This window comes from Melopsittacus undulatus, chromosome 13, assembly GCF_012275295.1.
Source record: "Melopsittacus undulatus isolate bMelUnd1 chromosome 13, bMelUnd1.mat.Z, whole genome shotgun sequence".
Taxonomy (NCBI): domain Eukaryota; kingdom Metazoa; phylum Chordata; class Aves; order Psittaciformes; family Psittaculidae; genus Melopsittacus; species Melopsittacus undulatus.
This window is the reverse complement of record NC_047539.1, coordinates 6,111,877-6,134,943: the sequence shown is the minus strand read 5'-3', so window position 1 is coordinate 6,134,943 and position 23,067 is coordinate 6,111,877. Positions and strand designations below refer to the sequence as shown.

Sequence of the window (23,067 nt, the reverse complement as noted above, 5' to 3'; positions counted from 1 at the left end):
CCAACTGCTCAAAAGCATCAGATAGATAAAAAGAAACTAATTAGTTCCAAACACACTTTGCATACTCCATGGACACAGCCCTGTGATGCCAGATGGGGAGCACCAAGTCTCAGCACCGTCCTTCTTTCAGGTATCAGTCAGGAGGTAAATCAGACAACACATCCAGGTCTTTGCAGTTGGCGCAGTCCCTGAAGCCTCATCTGTGAGCCAGGACTGGGGTAACATTTATGTTCCACTGTCACTTTTCTTTCCCATGTCCCATCATGAAAACAAGCGAGCTTGTACAAGTGGTATAATGGATTACAAACCCCTGGGTAACATCCCTGCTTTGATGACAGCAAAGAACTGCTCACCTAAATTACTACAGTAACTATTACTCATAAGAAAATAGCTATTTTTGACTGTTTTGTTGCCTGTCCTGAATGGCTTTGTAATACCCACATGCCCTCTGGCAACATTCCCAACTGGGTCCAAGTTTCATTGCTTTCAGAAGGAATACCAAAGTGTCTTCTACCTGGAGCTGTACAGTTAACATTCCTTCAGTCCTGGCTGGCACAGTGAGTGTTTGCTCACAAGGAATCAGTATCTTAATGAAGTTTACCTTTCTCAGAAAGCACACTAAAAGCTGCACTAAAATCTATCACTTGCTGACACCAAGTGGGCAAAATGATCAGTAACATCTGCTGGATATGCTCAGTCATTCCAGGCTTGATGAGACTCTTACATTCCACACCTCCTATAGAATTTGAGCCTCTCTTCCCTTCCTCTGCATCTGGTGATTAATGTTAGATTTACACATTTGGACCATTACTTAGCTAGAATGCTATTGCTGCAGGGACAGATCCTGCTACATCTGTAGCAGACTTCAAAAAAGACTGAGGCCAAAACAATGAAGAAATGGCTTGGAAACAAGCAACAGAAATAGCTGTGTTTGCTCTTCTTGCTGTAAAGGTATTTAAAGCCTCATTTCTCCAGTAATTACAGCAGCAGTGTAAAAGCATCACTTGCTTAAACTGTTTAAAGCAAGTAAACTGCCAAATACCAGATAGATGCTGACACAACTAAAACCTAATTATTTGAGGCAATTATACTGCAGTGTGTATACATCTCCTTTATATTATAGTGAATTCTAGGAGTGCTCAGCATGGCTTTTAAAAACGTGTTGTGTAATGGAAAATCATTCCTTAGTGCATTAAATGACAAAACCAGACCCAGTTGTTTGTTTTGAGATAGAATTTTAATACACGTGTCATCAAGAGTGTAACTGTTACCATTTCTTAATGTTTTAGGTACAAACACTGGTCTCCAAGCTCACACACAGGTTTTGCTGGGTTCTTTCTTCCTCAGACAAGAAGTTCTCAGCATAAACACCTGTAACACAACAGCATGGGTGAGTTAACCATTCCCAGCAAGTACTAAGCCATTTGCTAATGTAAGGGATATCATCAGAAAAACCTTTGCTCACCACCAGTCAATCTGCCGGTAATTCCAGCAACTTGTGGTTAGTTTCATCACATGATATCTTTATTTCTAGCAGAAAGACCTTTTATCTCTTTGCTCTACAGAGCCATCAGCAAAACTGCAGTGCAAAAGACAACTGCTCTTCCATATCTGCTGCCCACGTTTTATTATAAACCATTTTTTGGCCTAGAACTTCCATTATTATACTTCTAGAGCTAAGAATATACAGACAGAAACACAGCCAATGGGAATGTTCTCAAGGAGGTCACATTTCTGAGATGGCAGACAAACCCCATCATGTTAAACTAACAGCCCACCAGGGATTAAACTCACCGAGAGGAACCTTGCTGTCTCACTGCCTTCTGTAGGACTTGTCAAGAGCTATAACATCACCTGGCAGGCATGAGGAACAATTAGCACACAGCAGCAGAGACGTGCAAGCTACCCCTAAATATGGAGATACCAGGAAGTATCAGGCTTTGAATATCGAGCAAGAGAGGAGGGAAACTGGATTGATCCAAGCTATGAACTCACAAAACATGCTTCTTGAGGTTTTTTGCAGCCTATAAACCTCATTTATTCCCAATTTAGATCCCACACGGCACAAAGCTCTACATGAGTCAGTGAAATTCATCACTCACCTTCATGTAAGGGCCATCTCCAAAGAGATCTACTCCCTATGTCACCTTCATCTGGAACGCCAGGCTCTGCAGACAGTGACACAGATGGACACAGAGCTATGTTAAGATACTACAAGAGCAGTTTTCACCAACAGCAAGCACCATTAGGAGCTGCCCCATTCATTCCAGAGCTCAAACTCCGCAGGCACGCAGCTGTGTTTCAGACATGTAAGGATGTTATCGTCAGTTCTCGCATCTGACGGCACTTCCTATTCAGGGTTATCATCATCAACAGCCAACTTCTGCACCTGAGCCCTTCCAACACCGTAAAGCGCTTTGTCCTGAACCAACAGTCGTCCGTTTCCCCCCTTGCTCATGAAAGGCATTCGCTCCCTTAATGATACAGAAAATGAGGTTTGAGTCCATTTGCTTTAAGATGTAATTGCTACATGTTAGTTTTTACTAACTGTCCTGCATTAGCTGCTTCCCACCAACAACTCTGCACACACCTTGGTGCAAGATGAACTGTAACTTACCTTTTTTTACTCCAAGCCATCCTTCTGCTGTGGGGATAAAGCAAAAAGAAGCATTACCAGAAGAGTCAGTGCAGTGAGTTTAGCAAAAAAGTAGGTTTCTAAAGTAATACTTTATTATAGGTTTTTATATGTATTATATATATTTATATTTAAAGTAGGTTTATGCAGAACAAATCAACCCCCAACCAAACCCAGGACCTCAGGATCAATGCCCTAAAACCATCACCCATGTCCTGCCACCGCAAGTCCTGATAAATCCTCTCCCCATGTTTCCTATAGCCCCTTTTAGGTACTGAAAAGCCACAATAAGGTCTCTTGGGAATCTTCTCCAGGCTGAACCCCAGCTCCCAGTCATTCACCACAGAAGCGCTGCTCCCCCCCCTCTGATGGAGTGATCCATAAGCTAAATATACAGCTATAAAACTGCAAACCCACGGGAGGCCATGCGCTAACTACACCCTTACCCCCACAGCCCCTCGGGAGCCCCCGGCAACGAAGGCCTAGCCCGAAAGCGACCGAAGGCTCCTGAAGAGGCAACCGAAGGTGACCGGGGGCTAACTCCCATCTTGTTCCTCCAGCTCAGACATGGAGCTGCCCGGCGCTACCTCACACCCACCGCCATGCCCCGTCCCACTCACCGAGGAGCCGCTCGCACCGGTCCCACCGCTGTCCCGGCCCCTCTCATGGGCTATCGAGGCCCCGGTGCCGGTTCCTGCCTCCATGTCCGGCCCTGTGGGGACGAAGGGAGTCAGCGCCACATGCCGCCATGCCACAGCCCTCCCTCTGTGTGTCCCCCCCTCCGCTTCCCCGAATGGTCGGTCCCAGCCCCAGCGGCCCTGGGGCCGGTGGACACCACCACTGCCGGGGCGGGGGTGTGGGCCCCCACCTCATGGCTACTTCACAGCGTGCTACACAACAATGGTGCCTCTCCCTGCCCACCTTCAACGCCCAACCACCCCCAGGCCTCCTCACCAGCCGCCCTGCACGCATGGCAAAAGGGCTTCAAGGTGGCGGCGACCGCTTATAAAGGCTTGGAACGTACCACTTCGGGGGGGGGGGGGGCGTACCACCGTTGCACCAAGGCGGGGGAGCTGGAAGCATCCATCTCCTGCAGCGGGGCAAGGGGGGAAGCGGGACTTGGAGCTGCTTTGAGCATCACCAGGCTGGTGGGATCCTGATTTTAGGAATCTTGGAGGCAGGAGAGTGGGGTCATCACGGCTGGGATGGGACGGGACGGGCTGCAGCTCGAAGTGGGGATCCCCATCAGTCTGAGGGAACAGTGGGCAAGAGGATGCTAAGGGACATCAACAAGGGCATCATCAGCAGAGATAAAGGTGTCATTTGCCCTGCTCTAATCAGCACCTGTAAAGCCACACATGGAATGCGATTCCCTGCTATGCAAAAAGGTGTGGACAGGCTGGAGAGGGTCCAGAGGACCACGTGGATGATCCAAGGACCGGGAAGAGTGTGAGGGAAGATGGGAAAAGCTGTGTTAGTTCAGCCTGGAGAAAAGGCGGCTCAGGGAGACCTTGTCTTCATCTTCCAGTACTTAAAGGGTGGCTGCAAAGAAGATGGAGAGGCAAAGGGTGATGGGCATCAGTTACTCCTGGGGAGATTCTGACTGAACACAAGAGGGAAATCTGTCACACCGAGAATAACCAGCTGTTGGAATAATGATGGAATAGTTTGGGATCACCCCAGGGAAGTGGTGGGTTTCCCAAGACTGGGTATCTTTAAGGCTGGACTGGCCAGGGTGCTGGTATCACCAACTAGTTTAGGTCATGCTTACCTAGAAAGGTTGGAACATGATCCTTGAGGCCTCTTCCAACCTGGGATTTTGGGATTCCATTATCTGGTCCCCAGAAAGGCACAATCCCCTCTCAGCCAAGGGAGCACCCACTGTGAACTGATGCAGCTCTGCTCTGTATCATTTGTGTTCCAGCACATTGAGGTGGGTCAGCGTGATTCCAGACCACTTTTATTTGGGATAGAACAGCTGCTTAAATATAGGATTTGTTATTTTCACATTTCCCTCTCATTTTGAACTGAAAATAAGGGGTTTATTTCGCTTTCCGTTTCTCTGTTAAACACATGGGCCATCATCTTCGAGAAGAAAAGCAAAGCCCTCTCTTTCAAGCCTCCCATCAATGTCACACATTGAGAGTCTGCCTGAAGGCAGCTGCAGGCACAGAGCCTGTCACCCCCACAACTCTTTCTTCTACACAATCAAATCACCTTATAGAACCTCATAAAACCCAAAAGATCCTGTTTCAAACAGCAAAACCTTCCCAGAGGAAGGATTATGTGGCCCTGTATGGAGTCACCCAAAATTCAGGCCCATCTTTCCCTCCATCAAAAGCCACTTTCCCTTGTGCAATTCTCAACACAAGCTTATTTTAGTACCACAGAAGGGGACTCAGAACACAATTCCCCATACAGTCTCTCTCCAGGTCAAACAGGTTTCAGTGTTGAGGATAAAGCACTCACTGAAGATTCAGTGCTCATTCACGTGCAGGGAACTAAAGACCAAAGTTAGAATTCCTGATACCAGCAAATATTAAGGCTTCTCTGCGCATCACCCAAAAGCAAAACCAGACAAACAAGTAGGAAAAACCCCACTTTACAGGTCACTTCAACACTAAACCTCTTATTTTTCTTGCAGCAAAGCTACTGTGGTGTCACTAACACACAAAACCCTCCCTTTTAAATCATAACTGCAACAGATCCAACTAATGTGGAGGCATTTTAAGGTGTGTTTATGACTATCTGGAAGACAGAACCAGTGTTAACAGCTCCTCTTCCTCAAACACAAACCTTTGCCCAGAATTGCTTGTCTTGATTTCATACATCCATGAGTTCAGAGCCTTTCTATCACAGTTAAGAGATTCTTCCTTCCCATCCTGCCCTTCACCAGGCTCAAGTCATGAGTATTCACAGTGGTTAGCAGCAACATCCACAACCTGTGCCTGAGCTTACACACATGCAAGGGTCCACAACAACACAGAAGCCTGTTTTCATAGGTCAGGTGCATGATTCATACCATCTCCTACCAGGAAAAGGGAAGGTCACAATGGATTCAAAGCACCAACACAACAAAGGTTTACTGGCAAAAAGACACTGGTTAAATAAATTTTATCTGTATGTTGAGAAATGGGCATGATTCTATTTGAAAGCTTTGGAAGGGGTATTGATGAAAGCACACATTAAGATGACTTCTTACAGTGATCAAACATTACAGTCATTTACTCTCAACACGACTTTTATGAGACATATTTATAGTCAATAATTAAACAGAAAACCAAGGATGAGTGTCACAAAAAGAGGAAATAAGGCTTTAAGCCCAGTCAGTCCCCAGATAACCTTCTAGTCACTGTACCTTTCATTATACCTTTTGTTTCCCATGCTGCTATTCTTCATCATAATAAAGCAGTAAGAAAAGTTAATTGCAGATTCCTTGCTTTTGAGAAGCCTCAGACTTACTTCAGCTTAAAACAGCACTTCAGTACGTCAGTACAAAAACAGGGAGGGGAAAGATAAAACATGTTTGTTAAAAAGCAGGAAGCAGAAGAGAAATTCAGAGACATTTTGGACTGAGAACACAGGAGAGAGGGACAACACAAAGAGATTTTCAGCCTATCCAAATGTAGCGATGGTTTTGCTACCTGTTCTGTTTAGAAGAGCGTGATGTGCTGCATCATTCCTTATTTCAAACCACTGGCAATGCAAATATATGCCACAGGCAACAAGAGATGAAGTAACTACAGCTGCACACTGACCAAACCTTTTTCCTACCTAGAGAGGGGATGCAGGTAAAAAAGCTGAATGTAACAAGTCAACCATGTCCATATCCACATGAACTATACAGGCAGAACATCCAAAAGTACTGACATGAGACAGTGATCCTAGAGTTTTCCTTTTCTCTTTCAGTTATATATATATATATAGTTAAACAGCATGTAGGAAAACATTACTACAGCTTTCACCGTGGCCAACAGGAAAATTCTCACAAGTAGAAAAATGGATGCTTTTCAGTTGTTAGATTTCTTCAGAACAGAACACAGAGGAAAAGAAAGAAATGGGATTTCTCATTGTGTAACAGCAACAACAAAAACTGAAACCCTTGGCAGTTTACACAGTTCTCAAACCTCCAACTTTGCAGTCTGGAACATCTCAATCCCTACTGCAGCAGCACATAGCATCACCTAAAGAAACAAGCAGGACTCCTCAAGCCCTGATGCTACTTGGATACTATGTGAAATTCCACTGTACTAATATGTTTAACTTCCAATTCACATCCAGTATTTTGGAGGAGGGGAACGTGACAGTCCCGTTCATGCTTACCCCTGCTGGCTGTCCACCCAGGAAGGGCATTACTTGTTATTACTTCAAGAGGAAAGGAAAAGTGCTGGTTAAGAGCCAGGAGGGCAAGGCAATGATGTTGGTTATGAAATGCCCTGTTCTTTGGAAGGACTGTGTAAAATCCATTGTTAAAAGCCTCCGTGTTAAAAATATTAAGAACAAAAAAGGTTTTAAAAATACAGAGTATCTCTGCCTCTTCTTTTAAGTTCAAAGCTTGGGGAGGAAAGTGTTTTGCTAGAATTAACTACAGGTTTGCTGTAATAGACATATATGACAATGCCCTACGTAACACAGGGCCAACCACAGACTCCAGACAAATGCGATTGCTTCAGGTTTCAAGTGGTGTTTGCATCTCTGGTTTGTATAAAAGGAACAGAGACACTTCTGGAACCTTCACTGCAGAGTCTTTGCCAGTGTCCAGCTTTCGGGCAAAGGGAATCTTGCCACACTGCAGAGTTCTAACGCTGAGGATCAGGATGAAAACCCGATCATGACTCCGAGTCTGATCCCGAGCTGCTTTCTCGGCTGATTTCGATTTGTAGGGATGGTAAATTATCCAACCGGCTCTTCTTTTGCCGAGACTGTTCTTTTTCCTTTATGAGGGCACCCCAAACCCGCTGGAGCTCAGAGTCATCTTCCTCTGGAGCTGCCACAGGTTTCTCAGGTTTATCTGAAGTCTTTTCTTGGGCCTTCGGAGCAGACCCTAATCGGGTCCATAAATTACCTGCTCAGATGAAAAACAAACATCTTTTAGGAAGACAGGACTAAGAGGAATGCTGGAGGAAGTCTGAGGAACCTAGGCTTGAATTCCTTTAAACTCCTCATCCTTCTCCCACCATCATGTTTCACATGGAACTCTTACTATGCTTTGAAGCCGTACTTGAAACTAAAATATGGGAGGTCTTGTTCCCTTGCTTCCCATTTGCAGAGAATGATACATGCAGGTCTGAAGAGCCACTGCATTCATGACACTTGGTTTAGTGCCCTGTTCTGACCTCAGTTTTAAAGTAGTCCTCTACTTTTAAACACACCTATATGAACCTATTACTCTTTAAAATACTCAGCTCAACCTGCATCTATTTAGATTTCAAAGCTCCGAGCAAACATTAGCTGATTCAGTGAAATTAAAGGACATCCTTCATGATTTGCTGCTGACACTTACAGTCTCAACCCAAAGGAATTGCAGCATTACCTTTTCTCCATAAAACTAACCTGACTTCTTCTCTCTGGTATCAGAGTAGAGGCCTTTAACATCTTGTTTGGGGATTCCTAACCGGCTGTGGACATCTGATACGGGCTCTCGACGAGGAGCAGAGGTACTACTTGGAGGTTTAGTTTCTGGAGAATGTGGTCTCTTTCCCAGTCTTTGCCGCACATCTGGGGATATTTTCAAGTGATTAAAATGACAAAACACACGTTGCCTTTATTCCAGCTCTGTCAGCTAGTTTCATGCTCATTCACCATGAGTACAACTTGAAACTAGACAGATTCTCTGGTCTTTTCTGTAGTCTTTTAAGTCTTTCATACTCGGATTTCAGTCCTGGCAGTGTATCCAAATTTAATCTTTTTTTCTTGGCAATAAATTTGACATTTAATGCTTTCAGGTTGTGCTCTGTCCATAAGATTGTACTCTATGGCTTGCTCCATTTCTGCTTTAGGAGCACAGCATGTACACATCCAGCATGAGGTAAGATTACATGTAAATCAGTACACTCCAACAGCTCCTTCCAGATAAGAGATACCTTGCTTTGGACCTCTAATACTGCTTGATATTTTGCAGAAGACAATGAAAACAAGAATACAAGAATCCTAAATATATTGCTATTTAACCCACAATGTGAATCTTGCCTTCTGAAGTTTGCCTGTTTTAGCTGGGTATTTCTTGTCTTAAAGCAGGTTCAAACAAAAAAGATGAAGGCAAAGGGAGTTATAGGACTTAGGTACCAGCTTAAACTGCACGAATGCAGAAACTGCTGCTGAACAGAACTCCCTCAGGTTACTTGCAATGGAGCACAGATATAAAAGGAATATATCCCTCTTAATGAGCCAGTCAAGTTCTGCACAATGTAGGAGTTGGTAAGTACCTGATTTTACAGTGCTGTTTGGATGACGTGGCCCACTGTTGTTCTGACGTTTCTCTTCTAACAGTAGTCTCACATCTGCCACCTTCTCAAATGATCCTTTACTGCCAATCCGGTTTCTGATGTTACTGGTTGCTATGCTGTCTGCTCGCATGGAATTCCTAAAGAAAATAATAGATTTCACATCCCTTAAATGAAATGAAACCTAGCACAGTTCTGAAGTCCTCTTGAATGCAACATTACAGCATAGAGAACAGTAATATCAGGATCTCTAAACTGAGAAACAGTGGTAAAATATGGCTCAGAAGAGCTCATATTCCAGTCAGAATCCAAGTTTAGCAATCATCACAGGAATACCTCAGTATCTATTGCAAAGCAAGTACTGAGTTTGCCTCCTTAAGGCTGTGCCTCTGTGTCAAAATTCAGAGCAGCTAGGCAGCCTCAAAACTGTTAAAGGACTCGAGGTTATAATGAAGTCTAATGAGACTACTGAAGGACACACTAAAGTGATTTCAGTAATCCACAACATAAGCAATTTTGGTTAATATGCCCATAACAAACAAATTCCTTTTTGTCATCAACACTGGGTGGTTACTCCTCTTTCTGAGGAAAGAGGAAGGAGTAAAGGGGAAAGAGAAAGAACAGTTATGGAGTTATGTCTTCCTGGCCTAGTTATGAAAGGCAAGAAGTTAATTGTGCTTGCCTGCATTAATTTCTATTGATTCCACTTTGAGTTCCATCGTTATCAATAAGGAGGGTTACAGAATCTGCAAGGGAAGCTGTATCTGAAAGATGTTCATTGTAATTAAAAGCCTGTATCACTATTTGCTGTATTTTGCATTTATTTTAGTATCTACTACAAAATAAGGTTAAGAAGTGAAGAGGTAGCACTGACAGTTTGCCTTTAAGCTGCAACAGCTCTGTCACAACTCAGAATGCCTTTTCACTGATCCTTTTAATGAAGTAGAAACTTTTACCTAATGTTTTTCAGTTGTGACTCCACCTCATCTGCATACATTGTCATTTTCATGCTCTTTTTGGGAGAGGGCGTTGATATCATTTTCAGTTCAAGATCATAGTCCATTTCATCAGAGTCAGATGCACTTGCACTCGACCTTCGGGCTGCACTGCGCTCTCGGGACTGCTTGAAAGCTTGCAGCTCATCACGGTACTCTACCACAACTCTGTCGTCTTCATCCATAACCTGATCTTCTTCCTCTTCTTCCTCCTCCTCGATAGGCTCTTCGGGAACATTTACTAAGCCTGTAGCAAAGCAAGTTGCTTCTGATAAACTGAATTTTATCATTCATACAAAGTACTTTAGTGTGGGGGAATCACTGCAATTAATGATCCACTACAAAGAAGTCTTTTCTGGCTCTCTAAGGCTAAAGTGAGAACAGAGTGCAATACAGAGTGGCAACTGTATTACAGAATAGTCTAAGTGGAAGACAATCCCCACAGGACAGAAGCAGTCCATAGTGTTCACTATTGCACAAGCCTGCTCAAGCACAAAGCTGGATTTTGCTGCCATGCACTACAGGGATCGGATGAAGGACTGATTAAGGCTATTCCCAGCCCTCCATTCCCCAGCTGTGTTCTTACAGGGTTGATGTACGGGCAGCCATTACCTGAGTGACGATGTTTGTAAGGAGGAGTCAAGCCAACATCATCCCCAATAAGCGTCCTTTTCTTTATCACATCCCGATGGATTCTGCGGGAATGGTACCTTCGTTTCCTGAAACACCACAAAAACAATGACATTCCTGTCACAGGAAAGGCACAATGAATGAGCCATATTCAGTCCTGGATTAAGCATACACAGTTACCACTCACTTTAACAGCAGACAGACTTTTACATCAGAAATCTGTCTGGTTTGAATATAGACATTCATTATTTTCATGGGAAAATGCTCCCCTTGTACAGTCATGTTGTAAAAATATTATTTACACACAAGGAGCATCTACATAAATGAAACAGAAAGAAAATCCACAAATTAAAACCATTACATACTCTCTCATCCTGCAATGTTCCAATTCCTCTACCTAATACTCACCATGAATTGCTAAGAATCCCCTTCATGCCTCCATAGTTGGGATTGCCATATTTCATGTAATACTGGCTTCGCCTTGCAGCTCCCAGCTCTTTTTTATCATCTGGAAAAAAGATAAATTAAAGAAATATTTCCCTCTTAGAAGGCATCTTACAACACCAGCACAAAAACACATAACCCTCCAGCCAAAGACACCGAGGGAAAGCAAGACTACATGTTATAGATCAGCACTACTTCAATCTCCTTCAGAAGGATACAGCTTTGCTGACACCACTGGAATTTCTCCTGCCACCACAGTTTTGTGTCTAGAAACTTAATTCTAGCAAAGCTGAGTTTCCACATACCATTCCACAGAGCATTCCACCCCTTGTAACTGCTGGAGGCTGTACTTACCTTCTTCATGACCTCTCTTTTCCTTATGGATGTGTCACTTCCCTCATGGTCCAGAAATTATATGGATTTTCATTTTACTCATAAATATCATTTAGTATCTCAACTGTATTTAGAAAGAATTTCCACTAATATCTCATCAGCATCTCAAATTAATTTCTTATTAATAAACCATGAAGTTTAGCCCTATGGAGAAGGGCATCATAAAACCTATTCTATGGTATTTGCAAGAATGCCCTGAGCCCAAGATGTAGGTACCATAGTTTTCACACAACTTGAACTGGATTTAACTGACACATTAAATGTGGATTTATTGCAAAACCTTAATACCTAGCGATTAGCAAAGAAAGTAACACTTGTGCAGACAGAAATCAGGTACTCTGAGTCAGTGATTAATCAACAAGTAAAACTACAACAAGCAAGAGTTCATTGTGCTTGTTAAGCTGGTCATTTACCTTTAGTAGCAAATCTCATGAATAGCTTGTTTCCTTTAGCCAGTTTATTGGCAGGGCGAAGATCATTACGCAGGAGAGAATCCTCTTCTACCTGGGAGAGGGCATCCAACTTTGGGGGGCAAAAGAGGTATTTTGGACTCAAAAATAAGGTTACTGTTGAATGAAATTGGGTTGCTTAGAGAGCAGCAACCAACTGAATATTAAGAAAGTTACTTTTCAAATTATGCTCAAATAATTTGCTTTTTTGCTTGGCAAACTGATGTGAATTTGTAAGTAATTTGCCCTGAAGATTTAAGTATTTCCTGCTCTTACTTCCTAACATTCTCTCAGATTATTAAATCCAGTCATTTTCAAATGACACTATCCTAATGGCTGAAATGCAGACAACAACACAACTTGGACACTGAGATTTTCCTTTTTGCTTGGTTTGTGTCTAAACGGGTTCACTAACAGGTTCTCATGCCCTCATGCAATGACTAAAAGGTTTTCTCTCCCATTTGTATCTGCTTTATGGAAGCTGAAATTCAGACTTCCATGATGTACGAGTGTTCACTAAGCCATTCCTAAAGAAATTCTAATCACACCTCTTCTATATTCAGCCAGTGAAGATTACATCATTTACAAAGCATCCATGTGTATGCTGATTCCCACAAATACCTATGGTCATTCTAAACCCTATTTGTCTTTTTCAGCACTGCCTGTGCCTGCTATTATTGTTCTTTCATTGCCTCCTCTCAGCAGAGAAGAGCAACCAGTCTGGCTCTTACACACTGGGTGCCCCATCACTCTTCACAAAACATTCTATATTACAAGCTATTCTCCCCAACAGCATACCTGCACTTCTTGTCATTTCCCCATCCAATTTACTTTGATCGTGAAATCGTGAATTACAAATATATATGGTTAAAAGTGTAATGTTATGAAGGCTTCCCACCAGCCAGAGCCGAACTTCCATAACGGTGTTTTCACCTTCCTTTTGTACTGACCTCAACATCACTTGGATTGTCATCCTCAACCTCGCCTTCTTCTGTCTCATCATCAGAGATTTCCTCCTGTTTTTCTAAGAAGGAAAACAGTTGCAGGGAGGGGGGGAAATAAACTCCATTTAGCATGTCAGTTATGTTTGATTGTTATTGCCTACAGTCTCTGAAATCAAAGGGAAGGTGTTATCCTTTCTTCTGTACAGCCCAGAGATAATCAAAACAGTAAATGTCTATAGAAAGGTGAAGCACATATGAACGTGGAATACAATGAACCAGGCAGCCACTGTGCAGACAAATGCCTGCAGCAGCACACACGGACTAATTTAATTCTCTGAAAGCAAATGAAGTTACACTTCATTTCAGGGTATGAGAGAGGTGAGCATGGCCAAGACCATAAAAGACAAATTAAAGCTTATTTCCTTTAGTTTCCCTTTAAAATGCTGTGAGCACCCACAAGTATCCAATACTACCAAAGTAAGCCAGGTGATTATTCAAAAGCTTAGAATATTCTAAGAGAGAAGGAGGATAAACCCCAAACCACCTGAGTGACTGCACTTCAAAGTGAAATAACTGACAAAAGAGTGCATGCTTCCAGAACTACTACAATTGTGAGATGCTTATATATAGTTTTCAGGGTTCTTTTTAGCTCAGAGTATAAAATTCATGGTGGTTTGTCCCCCCCACCAAGGGATGCACAAGAAATGCATCTGAGCCCATCACTCCTGTGTATCTGGATGCATCTTACACTTTCAGCTGTACGTGAACAGTTTGTACTTTATCCAATATCCCACTTTTCCAGCTGAACAGGATTAATTTAGATGACAGGTTCTGTTTTGAGATGTGGTGTAATGATAACACAATGTTTAACTTGTAGCCACAAAGATTAAATACATGTATTTATGCTCCATTTAAACAAGACAGTCACCAATCCCTGACTTCGTAACAAGTCTTACTTTAAGCATTATCAACATTTGCCCCAAAATTAAAGCCACATGGATGGTTGAGGAGCCACGGCATTGTGGAGAAAAGCAATAAGAAAAGGGGATAAATTAGAAGGATTTGTTCATAAAGCAAGATGCATTCTGTTCATAAAGCATGTTTAAGGACAATCTGTGGAAGAGCTCATAAATACACCATCTCTCTTTGCTTTGTACTGCATGGTACAGTGCTTGGAACCACAGCAATTTATCAGACCAGCCTAACAGCAAATTGTCCTAAGGTAGCAAAAGCCCGATTCTTCACTTACACCCATGGAAGGAAAATCAATTCACAATTCAGGCATGCAGGTACCAGATTTAACACAATATTAGGATCCATTTTTACTGCTTTGCTCTTGTATAACTGACCTTTCAGTGTGCTGCTTTCTTGAAAGTATAACAGGGCCAGATTTAGAGATGACGTACACCGTGGTGAAGCGATAACCTGTCACACCAGCATGAACGATACAGCATGGTGATGCACCAAGAAAGGAATCAACTGTGGTATTTCAAAACCAGGACATTTTCTTAAACCTGCTTTTTCCATGCTTGGAATTCATCCTTTTCCTGCCACAGACTTACTTCTGTGCCACAAGTACCAAATCCCATATCTGAATATGATGCTGTATCTTAACACGTTCAGTGACTGAATGACTGCTTTTGGTCTAGCTCCAACCCACCTTTTAAGAAGCAGCTTCTTCAAAAGGTTTCCAAGATGAAAGCCTTTTTTAAAGTGGCAGAATACATTTACCTGAAACTATACGATAGAAGCTCCTTCAGTAATTCAGGTTATGCAGTACCCAAGCCCAAGTTTAAAGTTGCACTGATTTAACTAGGTGATATCTATATATGCATATCTCAATCTACCTTTCTTGGCTTTTTCAGCTGTCTTCTCTTCATTGTTTTCTCTGCTTTTTGTTTTCTCCTGATCAGGTAAGGAACTCATATTAATTAAAGCCCGTGTTGCTGTTACTTCATCAAGCCAGACCACATTACCTGTGACATATAAAAGCACACACAAAACCATAATGCAGTTTGCATAATCAGTCACATACACTGCCTTACTGGAAACTGCTAAACACTTTCCTACGGTGACATGGCAAAAGATGGAATCAGATAGACCTCCTGCAGGGAAAATCATTCTTGAACACATGTGGGAAGCTGAAGGACACACACAACAACTGATTCAAACCAGAATGATTGAAATGCACAATCATATGTACCAAAGCCTGCTTCCTGAGTGTAGGACATTGGATCAGGGTCAGTGTATTTTAAGGGGGTGGGGGGGAGAAAGAAGCCTTGCTTTCTTCCCTTTGGCAATTTAACACAAGCTTGGACTTTACTATGCAATTCTGTTAATCTTTTCCAAAAAAGCAGGAAAATAGGAAAGCCTACACTTTGCACTGATCATCATGTCACAGGTTAACCATATGATTCAGTACGTGCTTTGCACATACCTTGCATCAGCAGTTGGTACTAAAACATAACTTATTAGGCCAACTAAAAGCATTTCACAAACATCAAAGTTGAAAAGAGCTAAAGCTGCTTAGAAACAGGTTTTGAACAAAAGCTTTCTGCATTCAGTGCAAATACAGCAGCAAATGCAATTTACTGCTCTGCAGTTAAGCAGAGTGTAATAAGATATCACAAGAACTATGCAGTGTCCCAGAAGAAAAGACTCTCTCAAACTACTTGAACAGACACAATTTACAAGGTGAAGAACACCCACTTTTGGTGCTGACTTCAATGACTGGCTAATGACTTTCCATTTCTGTATGCCTACCTGCTCTTCACACCTCCATATTCAAAGTCTTTATTGTTTTATGTTCAGTTTGAAATACAGAACACCATTTAAATCCACCTCTGCATTAAGACACCTTGAGATATAATTCAGTGGGGAGTGTGACACCTTCTGCCATGCTGTGACACAAATCTATGCTGAAAGGGCAGTGGGTTTTCTTGCATTTTTCACCATGTAGCTGCCATGCTAACTCACACAGCATGAAAATTAATCAATAAAGAAGATGTGTTTTAACTGTAACTGGATAAAGTATTGTTACGACTCTGAAGCCTGCATTTCTGCACTGCAAGCTCACTCTGGTTCCACACTAAATTTACTCATGTACCACTTGAGAATAAGGATAACACAGAAAAAGGATAAACATCAACCTTAGGAATGCAGCTTCAAATACAGAGTTAAGCTGTGCAGTTGCCAGCTCACGCATCACCACAGCAGCTCTTTGGCCACCCTGTGCTCACTGTGTTTCAGGTTTTCTGGCAGCTTGTGACAGCACCTCAAGCTGTCATGCACAGTGACTCCAAGGTTACCAATAGTACATCATGTATTTTACCTTGCACTGGAACACAATTCCTTCAGTGTCATTCCAGGGAACCAGGCTACTAATTCTCAAGTCTTAGCCAAGTTTGTTAATAAAGCAGTTTCCAGCAATCCCAATCCAATTGGAAAACCTGCACTGGCTCCTACTTTTTATATTATTTCATTCACAGCATTTCTAGCCACATGGCAATCTCAGAGCCTTCCAGTTCCATGATCCAGCACCCACCTGGAGCAAACAACTCTTACAGTGTTTAGCATCCTGAAGAAAACACGGCTGTCAACAACCCTCTATCTTCCTGGCGATCTCACTGCATTGTTACTCCCTGAAACAGCCCTTGCAACATGAATTTACATTCCTTTTCCAATCTATGTAAATCACATTCAGCCTCTGCCTTCTTCCACCCACTGATTTTTACTTCAGAATGCACTAAATAAATATGGCAACAAGTCTGCTCCTCCGCAGCACAAAACCAACCTGCTTAACTGCACACGGGCATGCTCTCTCGCAATGTCACCTGCTGTGACACTCACAGCAGGTATACTCTGTATGTCAAGATGTCATTTTAGACCTTTTTTTCCCTCCTCTTAGATGCCTGCAAGTTGTACTGTGCTATCTCTTTCCAATGGCAGATATTCAACCAGAGAGCGGGTTTGATTTTCACTATATACTATATATTTATAGTATATTATTAATATATTATTTCCTTCTAAATCTTTTTTACTAAGGCAAATGACAAGGAAACTAACACACAAGTGTCAGTGACTTCGAAAGCCACTAGAACATATGAGATACAGCTGCTACTGGCATTAAAACATGAGTAAGAATTACAGACAAAAGACTCTGCTTACTTACATGATGTATCATCTAACCACTCAATATGAGCAGGAGGATACTCCTTGAAATAGGCAAAGATGTCCTGTGTACTCATCTCATCCACTCCACAGATGTAAATTGTGTCTAGTCTCACTTTAGGAATTGCTGCACAAGTGAAGAGATAGAAAATTGGTACTTATTCATAGAGAGGAAGCTGCTGAATTTGTAATATATGAGTTTATAAAGCACATGTTTTAAATAAGCTAAATGGAACCTGATTAAAGCAAAGCATGAGATACACCATTCTGAACACCATAACTTGCATTATTCTTCCACAATGCAAAACTTTGATAAATTGAGAATTAACAAGAGGTAACATGTCAGGCATCAGTAGATGCAGGTACTGCACAGCAATTAAATTGCCTTATGAACTTTACTACTTGTATCACCTTATGAGAGCTGCTATAGGTCACAGGGCTTAGCAGGTCTAACTAACTGGATGCCAGAAGCACTGATCTGCTTCTATTCCAACATGTCCAGCTTGCCATCTGAGGGCACAAGCACATGCAGCCCAGCTTCACTGTGTCTACAGCACAGAAGCTGTTCTCACTGTGCATAGGACACTGTGTGCTTCCCTTGTACACACAAACAGTGCCCAAGGTCTGGTCTGTTCACAGAATTTAAAGGTTCTGAAAGCAGCACTGAGCCAGAAGATGGATCCTGGACATGCAGCACTAGGCAAATAAAGATAAATATAAAATTGTCATCTTCTTTCTGGGGTTGACAAAACAAGGAGTGAACTGAGAACAACCAAATAGCCCACAAAATAACAACTTTAAAAGGTGAAAAAAACCAGAAGTGCTTTCCTCTGGCAATAATCTGGGAAAACCTCTGGAGATGCAGGGAATATTAGAGGATAAATCAAGTAAAGGGACTGTGAGGAAGTAAACAAAGAGATCTTTTCTTCTTGGCTGCTGAATAAACTCCTACCTTTCTTCATCATGTCCCGATCCAGAGCCACATTCCTTTGGGCAAGATTCACTTCAGCTCGAAAATGAAAGCGCTTTGCTCTTTGTTCCTTCTTCTCAATGGCTTCCTGCAAAATGCACAACAATACATTCAAAACAGGAATCTCAGCAGCATTCCCAACAAGCAGCACTGAAAGACCAGATGCTTAAAATCTATGAGACAGCAACAATCCATATTAAGAGGTTTATTCATTCTGAAGAGACCTGTGAGTTTCAGAGCATAGAAATCATTCCCTAAAACATCTCTGTGCCGCTTAATAGTTTTAATGTAGGACCAGCCACATAATGGGTATCAGGATGCATGGAAAACAAGGCATCCTGGACAATGCTCAGACTCCATGATGGAACATTAACATTACCTTCTCCTTTCTAACAGATGAATAGAGGCTGCACCCAAAAATAAAGCTCACTTAAAACAAACATTTCCCTTATGTGTAAAATTCATGTTTTAAGATTATAAAGATTTTTCCTTGTTTTTTAAATATATATAAAATAAAGACTTGTCTCTCTCCACATGGATTTAGCAACACAAGCTGGAGTGCTGACTATTGACATCCTTAGACTGGCAATTCAGGCTGCTTTAAACAGCTCATGAGCAACAGCTTACGTGGATCTTGAGCAAGTTCTGCAACCAACAGAGAAGCACCTTGTTCTGCAGAATGTATCAGGAAGCTTTATAGGGTTTGGGATCTTACTAACCAAAGTCAAACCTGGACCACAAACTGTGCTTGAGCAGAACCTGCCACCAATGACAGCCAAATAAACACACAGTTTTCACCACTTTTTAAAGGCTGCCACAATAGCTTTGGCCACATCAGAGTTGCATCATTAAAGAACATCACAAAAGATGACAGCTTGGCCCCGACTTGGGGAACTGCAAATCCTTTATGGAGTTACAGAACACACAAGCTATTGAAGCCAAAAAGCTGATTTTCAGTCTTCATATGGAATCTTTTCTGTACTCTTTGATAAGTATGAGCTTCACTAATGCAAATGGGAATATGTGATTTGTCAGCACACTGCTGTGGTGAGGATTCATATTGACTAGAACATGTAAAATTGTATCAGTCCTGTAAAGTGTATGACTAAATGCTTCTTCTCCACTACTAAATACCAGTTTTGGTGGTCAATTGTACAGTATGAAATAGCCAATTCACTATTAAATGTACAGAGACGAGCTGTAGGATGAAGTTTCTGAAGTTCCATGGAATTATGCAACTTTCAGCTATTTCAATGCAACAGCTGCTCACATTCTTCAAGCTGTGGCTTAAATAATTAAACAAGAAGATGCCCTTGGAAGATACAAAGCAATGAAACTTGATTTTCCTGCCAAGCACTTGTTCTTCCTTCTGTCACACTCCCAAGAGGAAAAGCCACAGCTGACTTGTCTCTTAAGGGTTTGGCTTTGCAGTATCAACTGGCTCTGAGGCAGTTGCAACAGAATCATTGTCAGGTCTTGGTACACAAGTTTTTGTAACTTAAAAACACCAATTCTCACAAGTTTATAAGGGAGATCAGGTCCTGATGCAGGCCACAGCTAACAAAAGGAGAGTTAATTCCCTAAGTGTTGAAAAGTGCAGCTCTCTGAACAAGAAAATAAGCTTTTGTTCATGCTGGGGAGGCAATAATTCCCAATAGCAATCATTAGGATGTTGAAGTATGTTGAAGAACCACAGCACAGGAATTACCTTGGAGGTTACATCTATTCCAGTAATGAAACTTCCAGCTTTGTTTTCGTATCTTCTACTAGTGTCCTGAAACAAAGGGAAAATGGTGATGAAATCTCACTGAACACTGAAAGCAACATATTTGTTATGCTGAAATAACCAGATCTGACCATTTCTATGAGAAATAAATCCTCTTCTCCTTAAGCCTTACTCCAAGGACACCTCTAGCACAGGAGCAATGATTCTTGCTGATGTCAGTGAAGGTAAGAGCATATGAGCTGAACCAAACTTCCTTTACTCTAAGGATTCATTCATTTGACACAATCTAGTTTCTGTGTCTGCTGCTGTGAAGGTTTTTACTTACCCTCTCTCAGCAATGTAGCAGAAGTCATCACATTTCCTAACTAAAACTTCCACAATCTTGGCTTCAGATCTAATTCCCTTGTAAAGCATGGAAGATTGAACAGTGATACCCAACTCCTGAAGTGACAATGTGCAGCTTTTAGTCTCAAAACTCCAACCACCAAGACACAACCACACTTAAACAAGTAACTTGTTACTCCTGTCATTATTTCAAACCCAATCTCCAAATACCCGCACGACAAAACGTTACTGTTTGGACACAACCTGGCTGACAAAGAGCAAAAACAGAGACTGCTGAGTTCACTAAACCACACAGACCCCGGATCAATGCTCCAGTTGTCCTTTCCCTTGTTTGCCTGTGTGAAAACGGCACCTCCTCATCCTGGCACCCTCAGGACCATCATCTGGCAAAAGTCTGGAGCTGGAAGGACACATCCTGCTTTCTTTAGAACTAAATATGTTCTTTACATCTGTGCTGCAATAGTTACTTCTGCTAAAGGTCCTTTTTTCTACAAAGTAGGCCGGTCTCGGTTTAGAAATACCAAAGGACACACCATGTAACTGCTTTGCTTAGTAACAGCAGCAAAGTTTGTCTGAAAGTTATTAAAGAGAAAAGCAAAATAAGCAGTGTTTTTGAAGTTAAAAGCCCTCCTCTCTGGGGTTGACTTATGAAGCACAAGGAAATACAGAAGGGTGCTGTCTTTTAGGCCATGTATGTGATAGAAGCTCAAGCATGGTGGTAGATCAGATAATTAGAGACTAGTTTGTAAAGGAATTCCCATACAAGTTTTGAGAGCAAAAGACGAGTGAGTAGTTTAGAAGAACTCTGGCCCATTTTTAGGTATTAAACCTAATCCTACTAAAACTGGTACAGGAACAATTAGGGACAGTGAAGAAAGGGGGAGGGGGAATGGAAACATTCAAACCTCACTCATCAGAGCCCCATTCCCAGTGCCTCAACCTGAGCTCTCCCACTGCCACCCCAAGTTTAGGTGCACCCCGAGCTCCTTTGACCCTCTCCCACCCACAGCCCTCCCCATAGCAAATTACTACCCCCCAGATCCTCTTCTCCACCACCTCCTTTATCCCTTCGAGCCAAAGCACATCCTCTGCCGACCTGCTCCCTCACTCCCCTCACACACCCCGAGTTCCCTTCATATCCCCACTCCTTCCACCGCTTCCCCGCACGCACCCCCCAGTATCGCTCCTTTTCCCATGAACGTCCCCCCAAACGCCCTTACAACCCCCCCCCCCCCGGCCCCTCAATGTCCCCCCAGCCCATACCCACTCCTCCCACCCCTCACCGGAACGAGCTCCCGCAGCGAGCGCCTCACAGGGACGGTCTCCAGCTCTCCCTCTTCCACCTCCATAGGCTCCGGCTCCGGGCCTCGGGGCTCCGGAGCCGCCTCCGCTTTCACCGAGACCCGCAGGCCCCGCACGGCTGCCATGGCTCCGCCAGGCCCGCCCTGCGCCCGGACACCGAGACGGCGCCGCCGCCTACAACCACCACCGAGACGATGGGGTGGGTAGAGCGCCACACGAGGCCAACGCCGGGTCGGGGCCCACAGGCTGAGAAGGCCATAGAGACAAGGGTATAGAGCGGCGCGGCCGGCGGTCCTCCAGGGCTACGGCGAGCGGGAGGGCTGCGCCGCCATCTTCCCCGCGGAGCGGGGCTCGGTCAGTGCTGAGGAGCTTATGGCTCCTCACAGGCTCTGCAGCCCCTTGTTCCGGGTCTCCATTGCTCTCTTTGTTAAGTGTATTCCCAATCCAAGGCATTGGGCTGCTTCAAGAATGTAAACCCCGTCTCCCCTTGGCCTAAATAAACCGTATGGACTTTACTTGTCTCCAGAATAAAAGTTTCTCATTCCCTAATTACACGAATTAGCTCAATCCCCTCACACACAACAAACCCAAATCACATCTTGCTTCTGCAAGCACCATTACTTCCCCATCAGGGGCTTCACACCTCATTGTCAGCAGCAATTACCACCTTTTCCATCATACCCAGTGGTTTCATTACAATTCCCATTATTTTACTGGAGAAATCCCACCCGGGGTGCTCCATTCCCAAGTTCTGCACCATTTCCACCCCAAATCCCACGTTTCTGTGTCTAAAATCTCGTTTCTTCAGGTCATGGGGAAAAGAAACAAAGATGCACTTTTTCCTCCTTTAGTTTTAATGTTCTAAGTTGGGTACTGTGTTGAGCTATGCCATTTACACCAGGTCTACACAGCCTCACGCTATGAGTTAGGCTGGGATTGTCGTGTGCAGGGCTGGCTCACCAGCAGCACAACCAACAGGTCCTACATCCAGCCCTGGAGAGAACAAGCGGGATGCGGAGCTGCTGCAGCGAGGCCAGAGGAGGCCATGGAGCAGCTCTGCTCTGGAGCCAGGCTGAGAGAGCTGGGCTGGGGCAGCCTGGACAAGAGAAGGCTCCTGAAGGGGAGACCTGAGAGCAGCTCCAGTGCCTAAAGGGGCTGCAGGAAACCTGGAGAGGGGCTTGGGACAAGGGTCTGGAGGGACAGGCCAAGGGGAATGGCTTGAACCTGCCCGAGGGGAGACTGAGCTGAGCTCTTAGGCAGAAACTCTTCCCTGTGAGGGTGCTGAGGCGCTGGCACAGGGTGCCCAGAGAAGCTGTGGCTGCCCCATCCCTGGCAGTGTTCAAGGCCAGGTTGGACACAGGGGCTTGGAGCAGCTGCTCCAGTGGAAGGGGTCCCTGCCCATGGCAGGGGGTTGGAGCTGGAGGAGCTTTAAGGTCCCTTCAACACAAACCAGGCTGGGATTCTATGAACAGCATAAAAGTATCAGAAGCAGCCTCTTACAGCAGGAGCGTTGTTCATCTCCTCACCCCTGGCCACCAGAGGGAACTCTTGCAACGAGTCCCAACCGCTCGCAGCAGAGAAAACCGCACCTGATGAAAACCTCCATCAACTTCAGCAGTTC

The 23,067-nt window shown here is 43.5% G+C and overlaps 1 protein-coding gene, 1 long non-coding RNA gene and 2 other non-coding genes across 5 annotated transcripts; all 4 read right to left on the bottom strand.

Moving 5' to 3' along the window:
* Window positions 1-1,218: 1,218 nt before the first annotated feature.
* LOC115947328 (uncharacterized) lies at window positions 1,219-3,616 on the bottom strand. 2 transcript variants are annotated; one of them, XR_004081269.2, is made up of 6 exons: window positions 3,590-3,616; window positions 3,256-3,347; window positions 2,618-2,644; window positions 2,103-2,168; window positions 1,795-1,908; window positions 1,219-1,371 (listed from the first exon to the last, which is right to left on the bottom strand). It is a non-coding gene; the product is annotated as an uncharacterized lncRNA (long non-coding RNA). The 2 variants fall into 2 exon arrangements; XR_004550217.1 differs by having other exon boundaries at window positions 1,795-1,854.
* LOC115947351 (small nucleolar RNA SNORD65) lies at window positions 1,444-1,517 on the bottom strand. The gene has a single exon (XR_004081283.1). It is a non-coding gene; the product is annotated as a small nucleolar RNA SNORD65 (small nucleolar RNA).
* LOC115947356 (small nucleolar RNA SNORD49) lies at window positions 2,300-2,374 on the bottom strand. Its single transcript, XR_004081288.1, has one exon. It is a non-coding gene; the product is annotated as a small nucleolar RNA SNORD49 (small nucleolar RNA).
* A 2,100-nt stretch (window positions 3,617-5,716) lies between the features above and the next one.
* Window positions 5,717-21,732, bottom strand: NCBP3 (nuclear cap binding subunit 3). The gene is made up of 13 exons (XM_005154363.4): window positions 21,428-21,732; window positions 19,782-19,847; window positions 18,056-18,161; window positions 17,105-17,230; window positions 14,781-14,909; window positions 12,940-13,013; window positions 11,954-12,062; window positions 11,112-11,211; window positions 10,686-10,792; window positions 10,035-10,320; window positions 9,061-9,218; window positions 8,189-8,353; window positions 5,717-7,700 (listed from the first exon to the last, which is right to left on the bottom strand). Exons 1-13 carry the CDS (start codon window positions 21,569-21,571, stop codon window positions 7,465-7,467), a joined length of 1,806 nt encoding a protein of 601 aa, XP_005154420.1. The 5' UTR covers window positions 21,572-21,732; the 3' UTR covers window positions 5,717-7,464.
* Window positions 21,733-23,067: the final 1,335 nt, after the last annotated feature.

Coding starts and splice junctions, on each gene's coding strand:
- NCBP3 (XM_005154363.4), bottom strand. CDS start 21,571: ATGGCAGCCGTGCGGGGCCTGCGGGTCTCGGTGAAAGCGGAGGCGGCT. Junction 8,354..9,060: donor AAACAGCACTGTAAAATCAG/GTACTTACCAAC, acceptor AAATATCCCCAG/ATGTGCGGCAAAGACTGGGA. Junction 7,701..8,188: donor TACCAGAGAGAAGAAGTCAG/GTTAGTTTTATG, acceptor TCATCTGAGCAG/GTAATTTATGGACCCGATTA.